At 43.7% G+C, this 22,474-nt stretch overlaps 1 protein-coding gene across 2 annotated transcripts in view; it reads right to left on the bottom strand.

The window, feature by feature from the left end:
* EVA1C (eva-1 homolog C) overlaps positions 1–19,986 on the bottom strand; it is a 40,243-nt gene extending 20,257 nt beyond the window's left edge. Inside the window, exons 1-3 of one of the 2 annotated variants that reach the window (XM_049835134.1) lie at positions 19,563–19,986; positions 4,144–4,340; positions 602–725 (exon numbers count right to left, since the gene is read on the bottom strand). In XM_049835134.1, the coding sequence (XP_049691091.1) occupies positions 602–725; positions 4,144–4,340; positions 19,563–19,689 (448 nt within the window). In that variant the 5' untranslated portion in view covers positions 19,690–19,986. Of the gene's footprint in view, positions 1–601; positions 726–4,143; positions 4,341–18,516; positions 18,947–19,562 lie in introns of those variants that run through there. The other variant, XM_049835135.1, reaches the window with a different exon arrangement.
* Between the last annotated feature and the right edge of the window lie 2,488 nt (positions 19,987–22,474).

The following is a 22,474-nucleotide window of genomic DNA, read 5'->3' as shown; positions in this document are numbered from 1 at the left end:
TTCTTACACTTTTCTCATGTTTACAGAAGGCATTCTCTTTGAGGCAGGATTTGCCCCTTCACCTATCAACATCAATTACCTGCATAGAATACAGGTGATTATACAATGAAATTCTGTAATAAAGCTAGCCATGCATGTGTATCCTCCAGCTATTGTTCTATAAATGGGACATAGTAACAGAGAATCTTTGAAAGCTTTGTTCCTACCTCCTTAAGCGTTTTTGCATATTCCTTATTATGATATCTTCTTCATCATTTGGATCCTCAGCCCAAGCATCTGGTTTTGCTCTTCAGCTCTATCTTTCTAATATGACATTATCATTGCCATCTCTTTAAAAATAATTTCCAAAACATTTTTCCTTTCTAGTCTGATGTCTGGCATCTGACTATCAAACCACACTGGTCATTCAGTTGGCAGCAAGCACACTGAAGTTGCAAACACAATGGAGAGCCAAGGTAAATTAGAAAAAAACAATTTGCTATTAATCTAAGAGCCTCGAAACTTCACATGGATTTATGCAAAGCCTTGTGCAGTGGCATTTTAACCAAAACAAACAACAAAACACACACAAAAACACATTTGCCTGATGTGGATTACTTACTAGGTTTGCATTTAAAGGAGACAAGGAGGAATTTAGTGGTCCCTGGACACAGATCAGGTCCAAAAACCCGACTATTGACAAGGAGTTGGCAGGATCTCAGGTTTTGGCATTCATCCAGTACTTTCTAGAACAACGGGCAAAAAGGATAGGCTTGAAAACAAGGTATGAAGCTATACAGCAATAAGAACACTTAGTTGTACTTTGTTCTATACAGGACAGAAATCATTCTTTCACAACTTTTTGGCTATAAACATGTAAGAAACATCTGTATCATTGGATTTAGGCCACATCTCTACTGGACTTTGAGTCATGGCCAAGTTTATGGGAACACATTCATCACAGCAATGCCCGTGGCAACTTAGGATGCTACCAGTTTGCTGCTGTTTGTCACCTTTCCCTCTGCCCTGAGCCAGTCGGCCAGATGTCGCCGTGTGCCACCACAGCCTCAGTGGTGCTTGGGACACCATGCAGAGCCCAGAGCAAGTGGGAACACGCTCAGCCCCCAGCCTCTTCACTGATGTGCCTGAGGTACTCACACACTCCTGACAGCATTTATGGGAGTGCAATGTCCAGGTGAAGCATGGTAACTCAAAAAGATGTCTTTTTAACCACTTCATCTCGGTCTACTTAAGTTTACCTGATCATGCTCTGTAATATCTTCACTTGAAAGAGTTCTAAATAATGACTTGGTGTGCTCAGTGACACTGAAGCACCAACCTAGCCTTAAGCCATATGTAGGACCTCCTGCTTAAGGGGCACTTACTTCTTGCTTGCAGTTACACACATTATCAGATATTTACTTGACTTGCCACTTGAACAAATTTCAGAACTGGTTGGATTGGACACCACAGATGTGCCTGTCTATCCTAAGCCTGCTTGTCTTTTTTTTTTTTTTTAAATGCTGTTCTAAGGCCGTATGTACCCCAGATTTTTTGGCCCATCAGTATACCATGGTTCATACTGTGCTGCTTCACTGGGAGTAGCAACTGAGGAGGACAATAAAAAGGTCAGCAGTGTCATATGCAAAGGGTCATGTGGGTCCTCTCCGAGTCCAGCAAAACGACTACGTACTCCTAGTGCTCACATTAGTGTTCCCACTTCACCAGTGGTTTCGGAGGTGAGCTATAGAAAATATGAAGACATTGTGCAAGATGAGTCTGAGTCCAGTTTTTATCACAAGCCAAAGTACCTAAAAAACCCCAGTTTAAATGCAGCAGTGTACTTATGAAATTCTTATTCACCTTCAAAGCCCAGTTTAGAGAGGGCTTTTTATACACTAGTTTTGGATAGTCTCTGTTGTTGTGCCCATGATTCTTGATGTTTAAAATCACAGCAGGCTGCAATAAGGAAGACGTTGTTTCCAGGTCACCCACTCTTAACACAAGTAACTGTAAGATACCATTCTCTGATAGTTTTAGGTACTCCTGTAAAATCTATGGGAAATTTTGCCTTGTTTCTCAATAGAAGGGGTCTCAGTCATACCAAGAGGCCAAATCACAAATTTACCACTATGATAGCACAAGCTGCACTCTTGTTTCCAGGCTGAGAGAGTTGGCAGTGGCTGAATCTCTCCTGTCATCCCTGGAAGCCATCCCTCCCAAGCAGAAATGATACACATTGGCAGCACATTGCAGTGAACCTATAACCCTCTTGCCTTTTTGTTCCCGTTGGTAGAAGAGGACTTGCATCCAACACTTTTTGAACATTAAGTGCACTCTAAAGAGTTTAAAAGGGGAGGAAAAGCACAGCAGACTTAATTTTATCAGTCAATTCTTCTTTTACAGAGTTGCAAGTCAAACAAATAATTCCTCCTTAATTGGGATGGTTCTGGAACAGGCCAGTGAAAGAGAGTTACATCTTTAGTAAGTGCAGATAGCTGTCCCCTACTAAGTCACCTATTTGCACCTAAGCTGAATCACCTCCTGTGCATGTTTGTATTTCCTCCTTCTTAATGCAAACAGCAGTCGCATTTTCTGTCATATTGCTGTGCAAAAACACACAACCACAAAAGCAAACAATGATACTCAAAATGAGATAGCACTGGGCTGTTAATATCTCGAGACAGATCTAACTTTGCAGCGATCCTTTTAATAGGAGGTACCTGTAAAAAATGCCTGTTATGCTTCCTCCCGGCTGCAGGGTAGCATCATGCCCGATTATGCAGACTGCAGATGCGGTTCCAAAGTGAAGGGGAGGAGGGATGAGATCACTGGTGTTCTTTTCTAAGAAATCAGTTTACAGGATGTGTCTCTTCTCCTTGACAGAACAGGAACTCCCTGAGATGCAGAGCATTCCTATCTCTCACATTCGTGGCCTCCTCAAAATGCTTTCATGCCTTTGATCAGTGACAGTGCCTGAATGATGATGGTAGTTTATACAACAGTTATCCCATGCTGTGCTTACTACATTCAGGGAAAAAAATGCCCGTGGAGACCTCACAAAGGCACACACAAGCCCAAAATAATCATTGGTGTTACTTTGCTGTAGTCAGTAAAATGATATCAAGGATGCATCTGGCCTACTGTTTTTGGTGGAGAGACGTACTTTCACATGGCCCATAGGTCATGTCTGGAATGTCTTTAGAAGTTGCAGTACGGCACAGGCAAGCCACACTTATAAAACTGCCCTAATACTGTTTCTGGAGAGAGGGTATTACTGCCAAACCACTCTATAAAACTCTTCAGCTCACTACTGGTGGGAACAGACATTCCCTGTTGTCAAGAAGCAATGTGTCAGCTGCAAGCACAAATGTTGCAAACTTCACCAAAGCTTCTGTAGAGCATTTACAACAGCCTTACCAACAGAACATGTTCAGATTCCACTGACTACTCATTTTTGCAATGATTTAGTGGGCTTTTTCACCATGATGAAACAAGCCTTTGACAGCAGTGTAAGTCAGACCTTCTGAGCCTTGTTAGAAAAGCCTCCACAGCAGAAAGTAGTAATTTATGAAGTATAAATCATTTTAAGCTATACTTAAGCGGGCCCAGCAAACAAACCATAGGATATTACTGATACAAATAATTTATTCATAGAAATGAAGTTATCTGCAGCAGTGCTTAGGATCTGCTGTTTAGCTGTCATGATGCCTTTTCAGTGAGTGAAGATAGGCATGGAGCAAGCCAAATGCCAACCAGAATGCCATCTTATTCAGTGGATTTGTAACCCAGCTCTGTCCAATGTTTGTATCCTCTCCTGGGGACAAGAAGCACCTGTGTGATGGATTAAGACTGGTCTGCTCAGTCATGACCAGCCCTTGATTAGAAGGAAATTGATTATTTTAGGGAACTTTGAGAATGGGGTTTCCAAAGCAAGGCTTATCAAAACAGAAAGCAATCTACAAAGCTTTCACAATCCTATAGTAATATCCTGCTGGCCAGACAAATCCTTTCAGTTGTAATACTTTTGACGGTAAACTGACATAGACATGATGTCATTTCATTCAATGTTGTGAACACTTGCTGTTTTCACACAGCATCACTCACCTCATGGAAACCATCAAAAACATTCTGTGCATCAAGAACCTTTACAACATGCGATACCTGCAAGGAGGTGGGTGCCACACAGTTCACGGGTTCTGTCATCCTGGTTTCAGGCTCCTGAGTACTACACATGTGGTAGTCTTGCCCGTAAAATGCTGACTGAACACTTATTGTTGAATGCCGAGGACACCGTAGACTCAAATGTTCCCCATCGCAGGCATAGGCAGTATGATTTTGCAGAAGTTTGGTTAGGTAACCTAGAAAATATTCAGCTCTGTTACAACTAGTACAGGAAATGACAAGCTCATTAGATAATAAGAAAACCACAATCAGTCTCTGGAAAGGGCATTGTAGTCAAGGTTATACGTATGGCCCGCTGCCACACCACATGGTTCTGTGAATGGGTCAACCTTTACATGCTAGTAATGCTCAAGTCTGGAAAACAAGAGGTCGCGTGGCAGTGAGTCAGAGCCCTCCCAGCACTCCAGCAGCGGCACTAGGTCGGAGATGTCCTTTCAGACAATAAATGGGCTCAGGCTCTTGCCAGTCATGGCTGCTAACAATGCCAGGGTGTGTTCACAGAAGTCGGAAGGGCTATTACCTGGTTTTGCAGGCTAGACTCCTGCATTCCAGCTGGCTAAGGTATTCCTTACACCTCATCTTAAATGATGCTTTGCACTTTTGGGCTCCTAGGGGGTTGTGTTTCACGCAAGTGATAATAAAAGTGATTCCCCCTGTATCACTGAGTCAGATGCCAGGGTAACAGAGGAAAGGTGGTGCGTAAGTCCTGGACACCCTAGGTGCTGGACAGAAACCCAGAAGTAAGATACACAGAATTTTGTATTTGCTAGAGAGTTTGTCAGTGTTACCAGGGGAGGGAGAGATAGGATCTGTATGCAGCTGTCCACCTGTACCATTCATTTTCATCTTCTAATAAGTAAGCTCATGAGCAGCAGAGCTAATGACAGCTGTTTTTCTGATTTGTATTTCACCATGTATTGTCTTTAGCCAAGATTTCTGTTATCACCACAAATATTTATAGATTTAACCTCCTACTGCCCTTCTCTCTGCTCTGCAGAATACTTTACGGGAAACACGCAGGCTACCTTTAACCATTACAAATTAGCTATTGTGATGGGAAACTATTAGGGGTAATTTAATTCAAAGACTTTCATCACCTATATTTATGAAGCTTTGATACCTGTAACACTCTGTCACACTTGATTGAAATCTATCTTTAAGTGGAAAAGGGTTGTGGGTGAAGGGGAAGAAAAGGTGTGACAGACAGGAGAGAGAAAGGATACAAAATACCAGTCTACAAATGAAGCAATATCCTTCCTCATCCCTCATCCAAAAACACATGGAAGTTAGACCCCAAACCACTTTCTTCCCCGTAAGTTCTGTGACAACCTAATATACTACAGTCAAAGCAAATCTGTTTTCTAATTCTTCCACTATTAGCCAAACTTTTTATTAATGTGCATACAATAACTATATTTGAATAGTTTCCTTATTCTTATGCATGCATTAAATTCTGCATAATTCTCTCTAAAGTCAATTCCCAACTTCCAGAACACCAAGTTCATCCACATTCACATCAAAAAGCCTGACAAAATTCTCCAAATCCAACATATTAAGTAATGAGAGAGCACTTAAGAGCTTCCACCAATTTATCTGAGAAAAGATTTGTATAAGTTCTAAAACTGAGATGATGATTACATATGTATGTTTTAAATTTCAAAATTTATAATTTTCCTATCTTTGCCTCTTTTCCAAACATGTAACTGGTCTAATTAAAGAAAAAAGCTAGCATCTTCTCCCCAGAAGCCTTGCTTACCACATTGTGGTGACAGCAAAGTTATTACTGTTAAGTATAACAGAGAAAAAAAACCAAACCATATTTTCTTGTTTTGGTGCCTGAATTAGAACTATAATGGCAAGATTTTTGTATCATTAAAAGAAAAATTAATTTTCTCAAAGAAAATATTGAAAAAGAGTTTGCTCATGCCATTTAATTTTCACACTTTTTGCCCTTTTTAAACCTTTCACCAAGGATGAGCAATTTAAAAAAGGGTTTTTAAACAGAAATTTAAGTATTTCAAGTAAATGATATGCAAGTAAAATATTTCAGTTCTCTGGCATCTTTTCCAGCTCCAGTTGTGCAACTGGATAGGAAAATTCAGCTCCTCTATCAGTTACTAAGTCTGGAGAAAGGAGAAGCCTGCTCTGCTGATGTCTTTGCTGTTCCTCATCTAGAGCCCACGAGAGGACAGGAGTCAGCTAGATGCACCTTCCACTGCAGCAAAGCTGTAGGTGAGTTCCTTGCCTCATTGAACTCACTCTGAGCACTGGCACTAACATCAGGATGAAGAGAATTTCATGCCCTGTATTTGAAGTTTAGATCTCAGGGAGACCAGCCCAGCAGAAATCCCCATGGCTTCTCACAGGCTAAAAAAACCCCAAACCCAACAAACCAAAAAAACAACAACAAATCCATCCCCTACATTTTCTGTGTAATTGAGATCACAAATAATTGAGCTTTCCTGCCAGAGCCACTCCTCTGTCAACCTGCTCCTGAAAGGTGCTGAGTATTGCCAGGAAAATGGGCCGAATGCCCAATTGCACCCAAGCGACTTTGCTACGGTCCGATACTGTAAAGGGGCCTCCAGTGGCATTTACTGCTGCTGAATGCCTTTGACATTGCCATCATAGCATAAAGGGCCACAGTGTAAAAGAGTATTGAGCCCAATGCGAGCTGTGGGCACTCAACACCTTGACAGATTTAGCCTGACATTTGTAATCATTTCAATTCTTCAGGTTTTAAGTTACTTGGAGCCAAGAGTGCTGTATACAAAACAGCCCAGTATTCCCTAAAGAATATCAGCTATGTTGTGATTTGGATGAGTTCCCTGGCATCTTAACTGCTACTTTGATCCTGCAAATTCCTAATCCAGTATCTAAGCACCTTTCTCCAACAATTGCAACTATTCAATCCTTTAAAAAAATGTTTTTTAAAAAAACTTGCTCTGATTCTGTATAAGCAATATGGTTCACTTGTAAAAATAGCATTAGATGGGCTGGTGAAAATAAGACATCATGCTCTCTGGCCTTCCAAGTGGCATTTAAAGTGACTCTGCTGTTATTAAAATCCTTGTGTATTTGCACACAATAAAGGATAAAAATAGTAATGGAAATCGGCTGAAACCTAATGTTCTCTGATAAGAGAAGTCATGACGTACTAGTATCTAATTGCTCGTCTCAGATGGCAGACCACGTAAACCTGCATTTTTTATTACTATACACACAGACCATGTAGACACAGGTGGAGCGGTCAGCCCTTTGCGAAGAGCGGTGCCAACTGGGCAGCTCACAGCCCACGCTGAGAAAGAGCTCCCACTCGAAAAGTCACAACTTCCTCTTGCTCTACCCTGAAAAACTCCAGCTTCTTTGCACTCCTTATGCTGGCCCTCTTCACATAACACCTGCTCTGCGCTCGGCAAGGGAATAAAATTTTCTCAGCAGCTGCCGCCTCTCAGCCCAGTCCCGAAGTGGTCTTGTGCAGGAGGGAACAGTTTCCAGTTGCTTTCCCTCCTTTCCCAGGCAGCGTGGCCTTGTAGTCACCCTGGTAGAAAGCTTCATCTTCTGGAGACCATGAGTATCCCTATATTGTTTATCTAATTCTGTACAGAAACACATTTCCCCCGAGGCAGCAAATTTAGCCAAACAACAATGTAAAGTTAGGGGAAAAATATGTTCTTATCTCTACAATTAATAACAGCCGTGATTATCAGGAGAGAGGGCATTGTAACAGTTGAATGGGTCTGTCACTCTTTCTGAGGCATGCTTCCTTTTCTGCATTTCTCTCAACTGGCACAATTAAATCAGGTCATCCAAAATAAGACAGCAGGGTTGTGTCACCGTCCAAATCAGACAGCAGGATTGTGTCACTTTCAGGCACCAGCCCAGCACATTGCCTGGGCTACAGGCACTTCAGGGCACTATTTGTTGTTCAGAATCTCTCATTTTGTATTTGTTTAATTAATCAATATCTGCTAGTTGTGAATTCTGAGAGAACTTTTTTAAAAAAATATCTAATATGGGAGCTAGAGGCTGTGCTTGGACTACAACACACCTCTAAGTCCTGGTCCCCTGCATGTTAGGGAAGTACTCGCTAGCTCCTCTCCGGCCAGCACACGAGGAGGTTCCCTTCCACTGGGAAGCAGGGCACAGGAAGGGCTGGAGCACAACTACGGCTCATCCCCGCATGGATGGAGTGAGGTCATGGCTGCGTGTGTGCCTGGGCTGGGAAGCTACAAAACCTGTGAGTTACCAGGTTTCTTACCATGAGCAAACAGAATCTTAAGCAGACCCTACAAAAAACCTTACATGACTTAATGTTTTAAACCTAATGTTGTTTTTCTTCTCTTTGTTTTCTGGGTTGTTGGGTGTCGGAGGGGGAAGTGGTGTTCAGCTACAGCAGTCACTTTTTCAAGCATTATTCTGCAATGAGGAGGACTATAGATGTCCTCTTTCTTTTTTCAAAATTAATAAATGTCACTCTTCTTTAAAATAATATGAAACTTTATTTAAAAAAAAAAGTCAACTACTGTGAGAATTGTCGAAATTATAAAAACTTGGCAATACTGCAGTGTCCCAATAACATCTCTATGCCTCTGTGTGAAAGCCCCACTAGGAGCTTTCCCATTTACCCAAGACACACATTCATAAACAATGTATGGGGTGCTCTGCATACAAAATCATGTACAAGACATTACAGACTGGCTCAGAAGTTAAGCCTGAATCATATTGCAATAAACAGGTCCCATTGATATGAAGGCCAGAAGGTATCATCCCACCCAGCTGCCTGCATAACCCAGACTACTCACTCATTGTAACTTTTTACTGTGACTCAAAACACCAATGCAGAATCCAAGCGTAATCCTTTCTTCCAGAATTAGCCAAATTAGTCACAGCATCCACTGTGTTGACAAAGAACTTCAACTAAAAAAACATAGCACCAGAAAAACACACAAAACACTGAGGCTGAGCAGCTGAAAAAAAGCTTTAAGCCTTACTGATCACTTCTTGTTGCAAAGGAGGACTGATAAACTGCATTAACAATGACAGACAAAAATAACTGGCCTAAGAGAGTAAACACTGTAAATAGATAACCTCTTTCTATGAAATAGAGCTCTTAAAAAGTTATAGTTTTTATACTCAACATTTGCTCCTGGCATTATTGCTCTGAATAGCAACAATAATGGTAGTAATGAACCCAAAGGTATGAAAATCCAGAAAGAATTTTTTTTTTCTCTTAAAAACACTGAAAAGCTGGGAACTTAGAAAGTTTCAGTTTAAAAAAACATGAGTACCAAAAAGCCTGGAAGCGATCAGCTAAGAGATGGGTTACGTCTCCTGCGTATGGCACAGGAAAGTACAGGTTACTCAGATTTGCTGGATTCATTCCTCATGGTGGAAGACTCTAACACAAGGTGTTAAGGCCCTTTTTCAGTTTCAGCATTAGAGCAAAAAAGAAGAAATGTGTATATTCTGTCCAGCTTCACTGCACTGGCATGAACCTCACCATATAGAAGCATCAAGGAGAACAGCATTTCAAGCTGTGTGTCTAATGCCTAGCACAAATTAGATGCAATCTCAGCGTTGACTGATGTAATGTCTTTTTGGCAAGAGAGCAGCTTTACAATTTAATATTTTTAGAGCCTGAAGCTGAGTAACACACAGTCTGTGAGGATTCTCAGAATCGGGCCTTCATATACAGATTTAGTAGTATTAGTTCCTGTGCATCGTTCAATCTAGCTTAATTAGCACAGCAGTTTGCTAGCTTGTTTTAAAGACATACAAATCCATTTTAGATCAAAATAGATTGAAATAGCACACATATTGTTGTGGGAGTCCCAGAAGGCTAATCCATTCCGTAAACCTACATCAGCTCCCGCAGTTGTAAGAATTGTGCCAACAGTCATTAAAAATACACTAGCAAGATTGGCAAGTTTAAAGGAAGAGATCTCATGCGGTGATAGCAGAATTGTTGATAAACTCCACTACAAACACCATTAAAAGCATCAATCTGATATTTATTGGTATTTGGGATCCAGCTGCAGTATTTCTCCAGCAATGTTTTCTCCATTCGTTTGTGAAGGAAGCACTGAAGAGAAATTAACCCCTAAGTTTCCTGCCCCATCCCCTCTGCCATACCCTCCACTGGTCTTTAGAGGCAGCTACGCCACAGACCATGCTGTTCAGGGTTACTGCATAATCACCACTTTCAGAGCAGGCTGTGTGTGCTGTGTGTGTGGGTATGACAATGCCTATTTGGCTCCATTCACAGAAGCAAGGATCTGCCTCTTGTAATTCTCTTTAGTCTCTTACCTCAGTTGTCTGCAAGTTCTTTCTGTGGTAGCTCTTTTTTAGAATTGGTAATCGTGACAGAGGGCAAAATGTTATCCAGGAAAGACACTGTTTCTAAAATTCACAACACACTGTTTCTTGCCCCATCATTTTATTCTTTTTCATCCAAGTGCCTTGTAAGCATACTGTCATTCTAGCCAGACTTGGTCTTACAGTCTTGTATCTTGTATTGTAAGAAATACCCTTAAGAAGAAGCATTGCTTATTCTACTCACTGTTCAGAAATGAACATAACAGCTCCACTCAGCAGATACACATAAATATCCATACTTGCTTAATATATGCTTTCTTGCATAGTCGCTAATTTCAGTTAATTTCCCTCCATTGCTTATTTTTTCAGCATGTCTTTTTCCACTATTCCTCTCAACACACATACTTTTACAAGTGAGCACTATCCTACTAACTTCATCCTTTTGCTTGTACTGTGGGAGATGGCATGAAAAGCTGGTTTGCCATGCAAGAATAATAATTTTTGTATAGTCACTGTATTTTTTATATTATCTAAACCTTCTTGATATGGGGATAGATGTTCACTTGGCAAAACTAGTGGTAACCTAGCTTCACTGATAAGCTAGTGACCATAAAAAAACTTTCCATTTCCAAATGTCTGGTTTGGTTTCAGAGCATCCAAAGCTACTGGTTTTCTCAGAACCAGTCCATGAAGAGTTTTCAGTTGACCATTTCTAAAGGAGATGAAGTTTATGAGATCATGATCTCTGTCCATCTGCCATTCGCTTACTCAACAACATTTAAGCTCAATGGCCAGTTTCAAACCTGAGGGGTACATGGCTTAAAGAAATAAAGTTCCTACAAATTTCATGAAAATTGAAGCCTGAGCTGACAGGTCAAAGTAAGAACTGTCACTTCCAACTCAATCTAATTGACTAAAAGTCAACTGGCTGCTGAAGAGACTACATATTTACACTGGAGAGCTAATCAGCCTGCTGCTAATTTGTTTTCACTGGCCTTAATGACAGATGAAGGATTAAGCCTTCAATATGAAAATGCTTAAGTTAAAAGTGAAAATGCTTTCGGCATAGCATGGCAATCAAAGGAGGCATCAGTGATGAAGACATCAGTCAGGTTTTCCACGAACTGCTTTATCAACACGGGTGCTTTCCTAAGGAAATTCTCTTTAATTATTTCCCTCATAGTCATACCTCATGGATCATAACCATCTTATTGAACCTACTGATCACTGTCTGCTAAATCTGAGGGTCAAATTAAGCAAGAGCTTCATTCCACTTAAACCAGAGAAAGGACCCAGGTAAGCAGCAGATAATTCAGCATAAAAACACATTCAAAACTCTGGTATGTGAGCAGTTTATTCAGTGAATAGCAGCACATGCAAGAAGCCAAGCCATGAGATCTTTTTGGAAAAACAAAACCAAGACATCATGAAGAAAGTATAGACCTCCTGTAACTTTTTGGTTATGCCAAATGGGCTTTATTTCTCCAGGAACCACATAACCTTTTCATATCCATGCCACTCAGCTCAGACTTGCAGTTATGTGAATTAAATTTTTGCAGAGTGGGAAAATCCATGAATCCTGCACTCTCAGACCAGATGCCTATTCTTTCTCTCATATCCTCCCACAGCTGTTCTCTGTTTCCTTCAGACCTACGGTTTCATATTCCCTTGTGCTGTTTCCTTGGAGTGGTGCTTATGTCGTTGTGTCCCAATGGCTTTCTGAGGAAATCAGAGATACCCCTATGCACTTCCTTTTTCTCACTCATTTTCTCTTTTTATTTCCTTCTTCCCTTCTTGTGTTAGGAAGAGGCAAATTATTACTGATCTCCAAAGATTCTGGTCTATAGTAAACTCCATGCTATGGTCGGTTACACTTCTCTCAGCTATTCCGTGAAGCCATAGGGGCAAACACTTGTCCTAGGACTTAATATGGAACTATTACTGCAGAAAAGGAAGATTTTCTCTGTCCTATCCTAAGATGCTGACAAGAGGTATGACACTGTTAAGGGAGACTGTGAGGGTCTTTTCTGCTCTTGCCAAAAAATCCTCCTTTTGACTGGAGACAGAGCAGCCTCTTCCAGTGCCATTAACAAGAAGTAACAAGAGAAAGGCTCAGCAGGCAGCAACTGCTTCTGGAGACAGAATGAGTGAATCATTATGCTCAAGAGACAGCAAAGTTATAATCTTCCCAAAGACTGCAAGCAGGAGAACCTCAGGGATTAGAGGAAAATATGTTTGAACACTTGGATTTATGAACTTGAACTTCCATGCAAACTTGAGGCGGGGCGGGGGGGGGGGCTGTTCATTACCAGGTCCTCAGAAAACAACATACAGGTTTCATTTTGCAAATAGAACTCTGATTCAAACTCTGCTGGTTTTGTATTCCCATTTATATTTGACACTCAAAAAATCAGATAAATTAGGCATCAGGAAATTTGCCTATTGAATCACGAAGTCCATCCTCTGGCAGCTCATAGATCTGCAGTGGTGTGATGGCTTATAGTACCACAAGTCCAAGTGAGAACAGAAAAAAAAAAACCCACAAACAAACAAAAACCAAAAACCAGAAAACCCTTACGCTCATAGCCTGATTATTTTCTTTACAACATTTCATCATCCCCAACTCAGTTTTAGCCTGAGGAAATTAAAAGTCCAAAATCGCAAAATAATTCTGAAAAATCAGTGCTTGAGTTCCCATCCACGAATAAATACAATGAAGAAAAATAAACAAGTATTTGTGGTTGAGACCCTCATACAAAGCCCAGCGAAATCCTTGGGAATCCTTCCAGTGACCACAGGCTTTCAATCAGGTCCTATATTATGAGTGATGTTTTAAAATTAATTCTAAATTAAGAGCCAAACATCACTGGTATTTAATTTGTTGCCAGAAGCCACACAATAGACCTTTGAAACAAAACTCTTAAAATGCATAGAAATTCAGATGAAATGACTCACCAATGCTGAACAAATAAGGCACAACCACGCCTCCTTCTGCTCTTCAGCTCCCTTTAAGACAGTATTTTCTCTGTGTTTGGTAATATATCAAAGTATTTCCATTTTAATTGTAGATTATGGTTGGCAGATGACAGAATTCTCATAACTGGTAACTGGTCAGACAGTGCTTTCTCTGTCTGGGGACACTTCCATCAAAATCTGAGTACTTATTTGGAACAGGTCTGTAACCCCTTTAATAAAGGTAAGACTGTCTGGAAGCTCTGTCTTACTAAGAAAGGTATCATCAGCAGATGGAATAGGAAGGCAGGGGGGAGCTAATCCCTGCTATTTATTTTGAATAAAAATAACATATGATGTGTCAGATGTCAACAATCTGCACAGTGAGAACAGAGAGAGTTCCTGCCACAAAGATGTAAGAATCTGAAAGACAGCCTCAAACATGTTGGTCTCTGAGCAGCGGAGCTCAGGAAGTCAGGCTTCCTATAGGTTTATGTCTCGTGCCTGAATTTCCCAACATCTGTTGTAGGGGTGGGAGCATCACACTACACTTTAACTCACTTGAGGAGAGCTTTTGGAGCAGCATCCTTTCTTGGGGATGCTAGTAGGGCCTAGCTGCTTTTGCTCACAAAATGTGTAGGAACCTAAAAGGACTTTTACTTCTCTAACAAGGATGATTCAATCTGATCAGTGTATTTAACAAAAAATATTAGGCAAAATCCACACCTAAAATGGGATTTCATAAGCTACACTTCCTCAGGAAAGCAGCGAGAGCTGCAGAGACAGGCCTGAAACAAAACCTTGCATCTCAGCACCATGATCTAAGCTAAAATCTCACTTCTGACACACAACTCTGTTCCACAGAACAAATCCCAGATCCAAACCCACTCCACTGTACAAAACTTTAAACCAGACTTTGAGGATTAACTCCCATATTACTGGAACATGTTTCTAAAATGAAATACTTCTCTTTAAACAAAGCAACCAAAACCTTCATTTGACTTTCACAAGACAGCATCAAGAAGATGCATCATTGACATCACTCCTTTTAGCACCTCTTTAAATATCCTGGTCGAAGGACAAGCTCCACTTGTCAGGGTGAGTCAACAGAACTGACTTAAGAAAATTTATACAGGATTTTATCTGACCAACACAAAACCAAAAAAAAAACCTCTGCATCATTGTGGTTGGTCATGATTGATCCTGCCACGTTATTACAAACAAAGCATTTGCTCAAAGCGTTTGTTTGCTTTCCTTTTGCCTGGGGGAATCTGGGATGGGTGAATGCCACAGAACTTAATGGAAACTTTTAATGCAGAAAGGCCACAGGATCAGATTATATTTCTTGGGTGAACTGGTTTGCTTTTTCATTAGATCCATTTGTTTTCTATTGTTGGGTCAGAAGATCAAGTGTATGGAGTTAAAGCAATGGCTAGTTCTGTCTGAACTGTTCTGGAAAAAGAAAGAAAAGTTGACACCAGCAGACAAAGATTAAAAGGTTCTACCTAAGCAGTGACTGCTTTTTCTGTTCACATCCAGAAAGTCATTCTTCAGCCCAGTTATGCAATCACACAGTTACTTCATTTTTGATCTTCGGTTACAGCCACATTTCTTGAAAGCTGCCCAAAAAACCTGGCTGGGACTAAGGTAAAGAAAGGGAGACTGACTGATAAAGTGAGCAAAAGGAGGCCAGTTCAAGCAGAAAGTCTAAGCTCAAAGTAGCATGGTGAAAAGAAGAGAAAGAAAGGGGTATAAAAAAGGAGAATGGGTGTTCCTCGGTGTTGCCAGAGAGAAGGAATTCGTTCCCAGATGGATAAGAGGTCAGTTCACTTCTGCGGCAGACAGGGAAAAGGTGGGAGAAGCAGCAGGCTAGGATAGAGCCAAGGGGAGAGCCGAGCGCTTTTCCCATGGCCAGCAAGGAGGGCAGGGGGTTGAGACGAGGGAGCAGTGACTCCTGCTGTTGGGAAGGTACATGCTCCTGAGCAAATGCCACAGTGGTAGCAGACAGTTGGGCTTTGTACAGCACCAGCATAGGTATGTAAGTTAAGTATAGTATATAAGTTTGCTGGTTTTGCCAGCTCCTTATTTTGCCTGCTTTGGGAACCAGACCTTGAACATAGAGGAGCTGTGAGGAAACGGCTGTCATGTGGCCTTGATTTCTTGAAAAATGGGTCCCTCCACTTCTGACAAGTCTCCTGGGAGCCCAGAGTATTTAGGATTTTGGCTCCCAGAGACTGGACAATTAGCAAAATTCACAGCAGTCTTCAGCCTCCTGGACTGGGACCTGATCTGAAATGTGAAAGCTGCAAGTGATCACTGAGAAAAATGACGTGAGGACAGAGCTTTGTCAAGTAGGAATGAAACTGCAGACATGAATAAATATTTTGATGAAAAGGTATTTCAGATCTGTTTTGAAGAGTAAGTGTGAGGGGAGAAAAATTGTCTAGCTGTAGGATTAAACCAGTATGCATGAAGATCTAAGGAAAGAAATGTGGATTAAATCTCTCTCTTCTTCCAAACGTTCAGCTTTCTGTTTCAAACTTGGGCATAAATGCAAGATCCCACTTTTAAAAATTAATCACACAGAGTACTGCAGACCTCCACTTTCAACCAATGCAGTTAATAAATATGTTCTTTGTTGCCACCAAGCTGCTACAGAAGAATAGATTATGCAGATCTTTAAGTATTGTGTGTAAGAACATTGCTTTACCTCCAATATCTCCTGTTATTAAAAGGAGAAACTGATTTCGCTTACTGACACTGAGTCCTCCTCACAGAGTTTGATTTAGAACTGCTGCTGGAGTTTTGTTTCAGAACATTTTTGTCCCTAGAAAATACCAATTCACATACCAATTCATAAAATGTCATTGCACAGTGAAAAAAATGCCTCCAAAAAAGAACCAAAAAACACCAACAGAAAATTTTTTTCATAGTTAAAAGCTGGACTGAGAAACATAGGAGAACAAGAACCTGCAGCTCTACATCGTGTAAAGGCAAGAGTAGTAACAAGACCACAATAGTAACTGACTTGCAATAACCAAACCAAGAGATTCTACTCACAGCCAGAGCTGCCAACCTCTCTCTTACGAAAGGGGAGGGATAAATACCATACTAGTTTCACTGCTCCTATTCTGTGAAGTGATCCATAAAAAATGACCACAGTTTTCTAAATGGGGAAATAAATACAAGTCAAACATAAACACCCCACACCCCCCCAGACCCCACAAAACCCCCACCCTTCACTATCCACATATGCTGTTCCCTGTGCCCCCTTCCAAAATATCAAATGGATCCCAAGAGGGGTCATCTTTGTGTTGTTACAAGTAAGCAGCTAGGTCTTGTTATTAACAAAGGGACTCTGGGCAGGTTAGAATTGCTAGACAATTTAATACATACATAAAGAGAACAACAAAGGTTACATGTGCAGTTGTTGCAATCTCACAGCAGTCTGGGAAGTGATTACGGAATGTTGCCAGAATAAGGGTGAGGAGAGACAAACAGTTTGTCTCTGATGAACAGAGCACTGAGGCAGAGATGCGATGCTGGAAACCCACAGAGCGGAAAAGTATGCACCTGATAATCTGAGTATAAAAGCCTGAAATCTGTGAAAAGGAGGACAAGTTTAAGCAACTGGCCTTCCAATTCTCTGTGCACTCCTAAATTGTCAGTACCAGATCAAATCATGCAGAACACATTCAAGGTGCAGATCTCTGTTCCTTTTGCTATGACATGGGCTGCACATGGAAACCTGTGACCTGCTGCCTGGAAGTTTTACCCTCAGAAGGGCAGGGTTAGACCTGACCCTTTCCAGAAGACTGAAAGTGCAGGTGGTGGGTAAAGCAGGGGGAGCCAGCTCCCCACTCCTCATCCCTCAGGATAATCCCGCAGGAGCTGCCTGCACCTTGGCAGCTGCAGGGTGCTGCCCCTTTAAACAGGGAAGGTACGTTTTCATGTAAATTCAACAGACCTTCTGAAAATCAAGTCGCTATTCCTGCTGAGGGAGGGAGCAAATAAGGCAATTCAGCAACTCTAGAAGCTCAGCTTGAAGCTGCTGTTACAAAGCTTGTAATTCTTTAACAGGTATTAAACAGACTGGGGATGGCACTGCAGGGTGTCACCTCACGTCTGACATTTCCTTGCCCACCGCACCTACTTTTGGAGTATCTAAAAACTTCTCCATGTGCTGTGGATACCTTTTTTTTAAAGGCTCAGTAACATTTTGGTCTTTTCTGTCATTCTGGATTAGATCTCCATGTTAAAAGTAAAAAAGAAAATGTGAGCAGGATTTGTTCAGGCCTGGAAACTTCCCAGCCTGGCAAGAATTTTGGAATCCTATGTCTTATTTACTGAACATTTTTAATACCGATCTCTGGAGTGACACAGAGATTCTTCATTGGTCATTCTACCTATTCAAAAAGTTCAATGCACAATGAATACTGAATACAGCTGTACTTCTGAAATGTATCTTGGATAACCTTATCTAAATAACATCATTTGAAAAGTGAATGGACTTTTGTGAGAGAAACTTTCCTAGATAAACTAGAGGCATATTTTTTAACTCAGCGGCTATTTGAAAGGGAAAATTTGAACACTTATTTTATTTTCTTGTGGAGAACTACCATGTGATCCCCAAACTAACATCTACAAGCCAGCGGTTAAGCCAAAAAACCACCAAAGAATGAGACAGCAAGCATTTAAAAGCCTTTTACATGTAAAAGGAATCTAATAGGAGAAACATAGTTTATCCAAGTATATAATTCTGGTCTTTATATTTGGTGGCTGCTTGCTTAGAAATGCTCAGGCTTACACAGTTGGACACAATAATAAAATCACAAACCATATTTTCCTATTGCTGAGAAAACAATTTCTGCAGAACCATCACCAGCATTTTGAACTGTATTAACACAAACTATATTAATATACATAACACCACATTTGGACTATTAATTATATACTAACTTTGTTCCAGTGCACTCGACTAGCTTTTGGAAAGTTCTGCTCTGTTCATTAAGGGTAAGGTTTGCTTTCTGCCCTAGAGGCAGTTCCGTAAGCTTGCAACTGCCAGGAATATGCAGTGCTTACTGTGAAATACAGCAAGGAGAGAAACCGCTCTTCCAAATAAACTTTCTAACAGCAGTGAGGTGTCCTGGAGCACAAGAAACATTACAAGAGTGCAGTTTTCTCAAACAGAAAAGAAAGATTACTTCTTCGTTCTGCTGGAAACAAGGACATCTTTCCGGTCTCTGCAGTCATTTCATTTTGCACTGACACAGCACGCTCGCAGTGGTCACGTATGTGATTTTCGAATGCCAACTAGTGCCCCTGCTCACTTTGAAGTGACTCTCAGCATCCCGGCGCTACGAGGCGAAACGCTCTCCCAGCAGGGAGAAGTGCAGCATTCGCTCGCTACCGGAGTTAAGGACGGCTCACCCAGGGCCCGACTCCAAGTCTCCAGGAGAAAGTGGGAATCTTTCCAAGGACTTCCACGCACTTTTGGTCAGGCCCTGGCCGATTCACGCATAGCTTTCCCACCGCGCAGCTGACAAGAAACCGACAGTTCGAGCCCTCACGTCCCTTCCCACCTGACCCCTCTGAAGCCCTTAACCCTCTCTTCCTTCCTCCCCTCCTTCGCACGGCGCCGCAGCTACGGCACATCTGAATCACGCGCCCGTGCTCCCCTGGGTACAGGCCCGCGTCCCGGCCCCGGGACGCGACGTGCCTGCAGCTCGCCGGTCAGTACGCAGCCTTCCGAGCGGTTTCGGGCGGGGTCCGCCACCGGGCCGGGGAGCGCAGGAGGCAGGCAGCCCCGGCCCTCCCTCCCGCGGCGGAGAGCGCCGGCACCTCACGCCCGCGCCCGCGCCCGCGCCCGCGCCCGCGCCCGCCCGGGGGTGCCGGGGTACGGCGGCTCCCCGCCTGAGGCGTTACGGAGGGCTGGCAGCCGGCAGCGCCGCCAGACCCCTGCCCGGCGGGCGGGCCGCAGGTGCCCTCCTCCTGCCCCGGCGGCGGCCGCCGCCGAGCCTCCCCGCCAGCCGCCGCGCCCTTCAGCCCCCCGCGCCGGGCACCGCGTCCCGGGTGACCGTTAGTCGGCCCCGGCCCTCGCCGCCGCCGCCGGCGGGCCCGCCCCGTACCTGAGAAGTCGGCGAGCGCCGCGACCTCCGCGCTGCACACGAGGATCACGCAGGAGAGGAGGCGGAGGAGCCGCCCGGGCTCTACCTGTCTCCGGCGTGGGTGCTGCCCCGCATCCCCTTCCCTCATGGTGCGGGAGAGGGCAGCTCGGGGCGGGGGGGCAGACCCGCCGCCTCACATGATGGAGCGGGCCCCGGCCGGCGGCACGGCCACCCCCAGCCCGCCGGGCGCCCTCCGCCGCGGGGCAGCGCCGGCTGCCCCGGGACCGCGGGAGGAGGAGGAGGAGGAGGAGGAGGAGGAGGAGGAGGGCAAGGGCGGAGCAGCCCTGCCCGAGGCCGAGGCCGCAGCGCAGCCGCCCCCCCGCCGCGGCGGGAGGGGGGGGGTCCCGGCCGGCGCGGGGCCCCGGGAGGCGCGTCGCTGCTGCCGCCGCCGCCGCGGGGGAGCCCGCGAGGGCGGTGGGGAAGGGAAGAGGCTTCTCGGCGGCGCCGTGCCTGGCACTGCCCTCAACGCACATCGTGCGGGCCGGGCTGACTCAGACCCGGCTGCACCTCGCCCGCCCTCCCCGGGTCTCTCCACCCCTCTCCGGGCAGTTCGAGGTCCCGGCACCTCCCTCCTAGCCAAGAGGCACGATTTCGCCTTCGCACCCCGTGCGAAGGGCTTTATTTTTAACTCACTTTCCCCCTCATTCCTGCTTGGCAATGGTCGGAGGACCGTCACGGGCTTCCACGCACGCCCTGACTCATGTGACAACATTTCCCTGCTTGTGTTTTTCCCGAGACAGATGCGAGATGCTCCCCATCACTCCCTGTCCCCCGCAGCGCAACTTGCCTGCTTTCCCTCCTTCAGACCTCCTTGCCACGCATGCCAGACCTTGACAAGTCTGCCCCTCCAGCCCGGCTCCTGTCCTTATACATTGGCTCACAGGTCTCTGGGGGAAACCCAGCAGACAGCTGTGTCCAGCAGGATCTCTGGATGAGGGATTTCAGTGGGCAAAGAGCTGTGTTAAGAAATGGCCCTGACTCTTCCATGTTGCAAAATATACTTTCCCTTTCTGTGTTTCCTCTCCTCATGTTGTTGCCTGACAACACCTTATCGCAGCCCTTAGCTTTAAGGCTCAGGTAGTTCAGCATAGCTGAGTTTGAAGTGTGTAGGCTTGCTTAAAGGTTCACTGCAAAGTGAGAAAACATCTTGAAGTTACTTTGAGTTCAGGTTGTTCCCTGAAATCTTTTGTAAGACTGAAAAGTAAACCAGTGGGAAGTTCAAACAAATTGTCGTTACAACCTGCTATGCCACCTTCAGATATAATTTGGAGGTCCTTTTAAGGTATGAGGGACTAAAGAGAAGAAATCGGGACACTCATTTCCTAGTTCCTGTAAGAGCTGCCCTTGAGAAAGAGAGCCCAGAAGCAACACTGGGGCACGAAATGGGGCACGAAAGCATCTTCTTTCTGCCCTGGGGTTGTGCTTGGGTATAAAGTGGGTAGGCAAGAACATCTAGCTGTTTACATCCTGGCATGCATGTTCACACTGATGTCCTTTCTCCTGAAAAAACATGAGTGAGTAGGTGAGAGAAGATGGAGCTAAACTCATTCTGTTAAATCCGTTCCTCTCCTCCTGCTCCAACTGAAGTTGGATCACGTCCAGATTTGAACTTCCAAACTTTGGCAGCTCTTTCTGGAGGTTACACTGAACTTTGACCAGCTTGAACTTAAATGTTTGAATCTGAATCCACTTTCTTTCCTCACCCTCTCCCTCTTTACACACAGAACAACAACTGGGTAACACATACATTATAGTCATGCTGCTTTAGTCTTGGGCAGATAAGAACTGGGTTTCAAACGACCCTGCCTAAGGTCAGGGACATTCAATCAAGTTTTACTGAACTCAGATAAATGGGATCAAAGATGCCGAAATAACAGGATAAAATGGAGTAGCTCTGAAGCATCTGCAGCTGCAAACACGGGTGGGAAGAAAGAACAGTAGCTCTGCCAGGTGTGTGAAGCTCTTCCTTCTGGCTGCTTCAGATAAGGACACTGTTTACCACTGAACTGAACCAGCTACCCTGTGCCTTCCAACTGTGGTACTGGAAGGAGACTTGTAGGAGTCTCCTGCTTACTCCTTATTTTTTCCCTTCATCTTGCCATTACCTGGTCATTTAATCTGACACTTCCTGCACTTGCCGTCACAGGTCAGTTCCACTGAAGGCAGAAATGAATGCCAGGAGAATGTTATAAGTAGCACAGAGTTTCACCTCTCCATAAAAGAAAGCATTTTGGGGGCCATACTTGGACTTCTGGAAAGGTGCTTAGATGACTATGGTGAACTTGTGTGTCTACCATAACTGCATAGCTACTGTAACTTCAAATGAGTGCAGTCATGGCCAATCCACAGTCAATTAAGAGATATCTCATATTCAGGCCACCTGCTATAGCTCTAACAGGAAGTGTTTCACCTCCTCCACCCTGAATTGCTCATTAATCCCTGGAACATAGATGTCAATGATGGCAACTCAGTCTGCTGTGTGTGACTGAATAGACAATGGATCTGTGACAAGTACACAATCAACGCAGAAGTATACATAAAATGTCAAAAACCACTGAGAAATATCCTGTACTCATGCTTGAAAGACTTTGAATCAGAAGATCCTGCACGGCTGTTCACCTCATGAGAACTTGCGAATCTTCTCTTTCCAACAAGACAACATTGCTTTTTCTAGCCCTGTGGTGCTGTAAGAAAAAGACCATCCAGTGATGCAGGAAGGAGCCTGGTATGCTTTTGGCACTGTGCAGGTATAACCCAAAGGCAAAGGCAGTTTTCAGGTAGAATGACTGAACTGGGAGAGGTTCAAAATGTTGTGGGTAACCCCCAGGGAGGTGAAGCAGCAATGGTTGAATAACAACACAAGAGACAGCTGG

This window comes from Accipiter gentilis, chromosome 32, assembly GCF_929443795.1.
Source record: "Accipiter gentilis chromosome 32, bAccGen1.1, whole genome shotgun sequence".
Taxonomy (NCBI): Eukaryota; Metazoa; Chordata; class Aves; order Accipitriformes; family Accipitridae; genus Astur; species Astur gentilis.
Note: the sequence above shows the minus strand (reverse complement) of the source record. Positions and strands in the feature narration are given on the sequence as shown.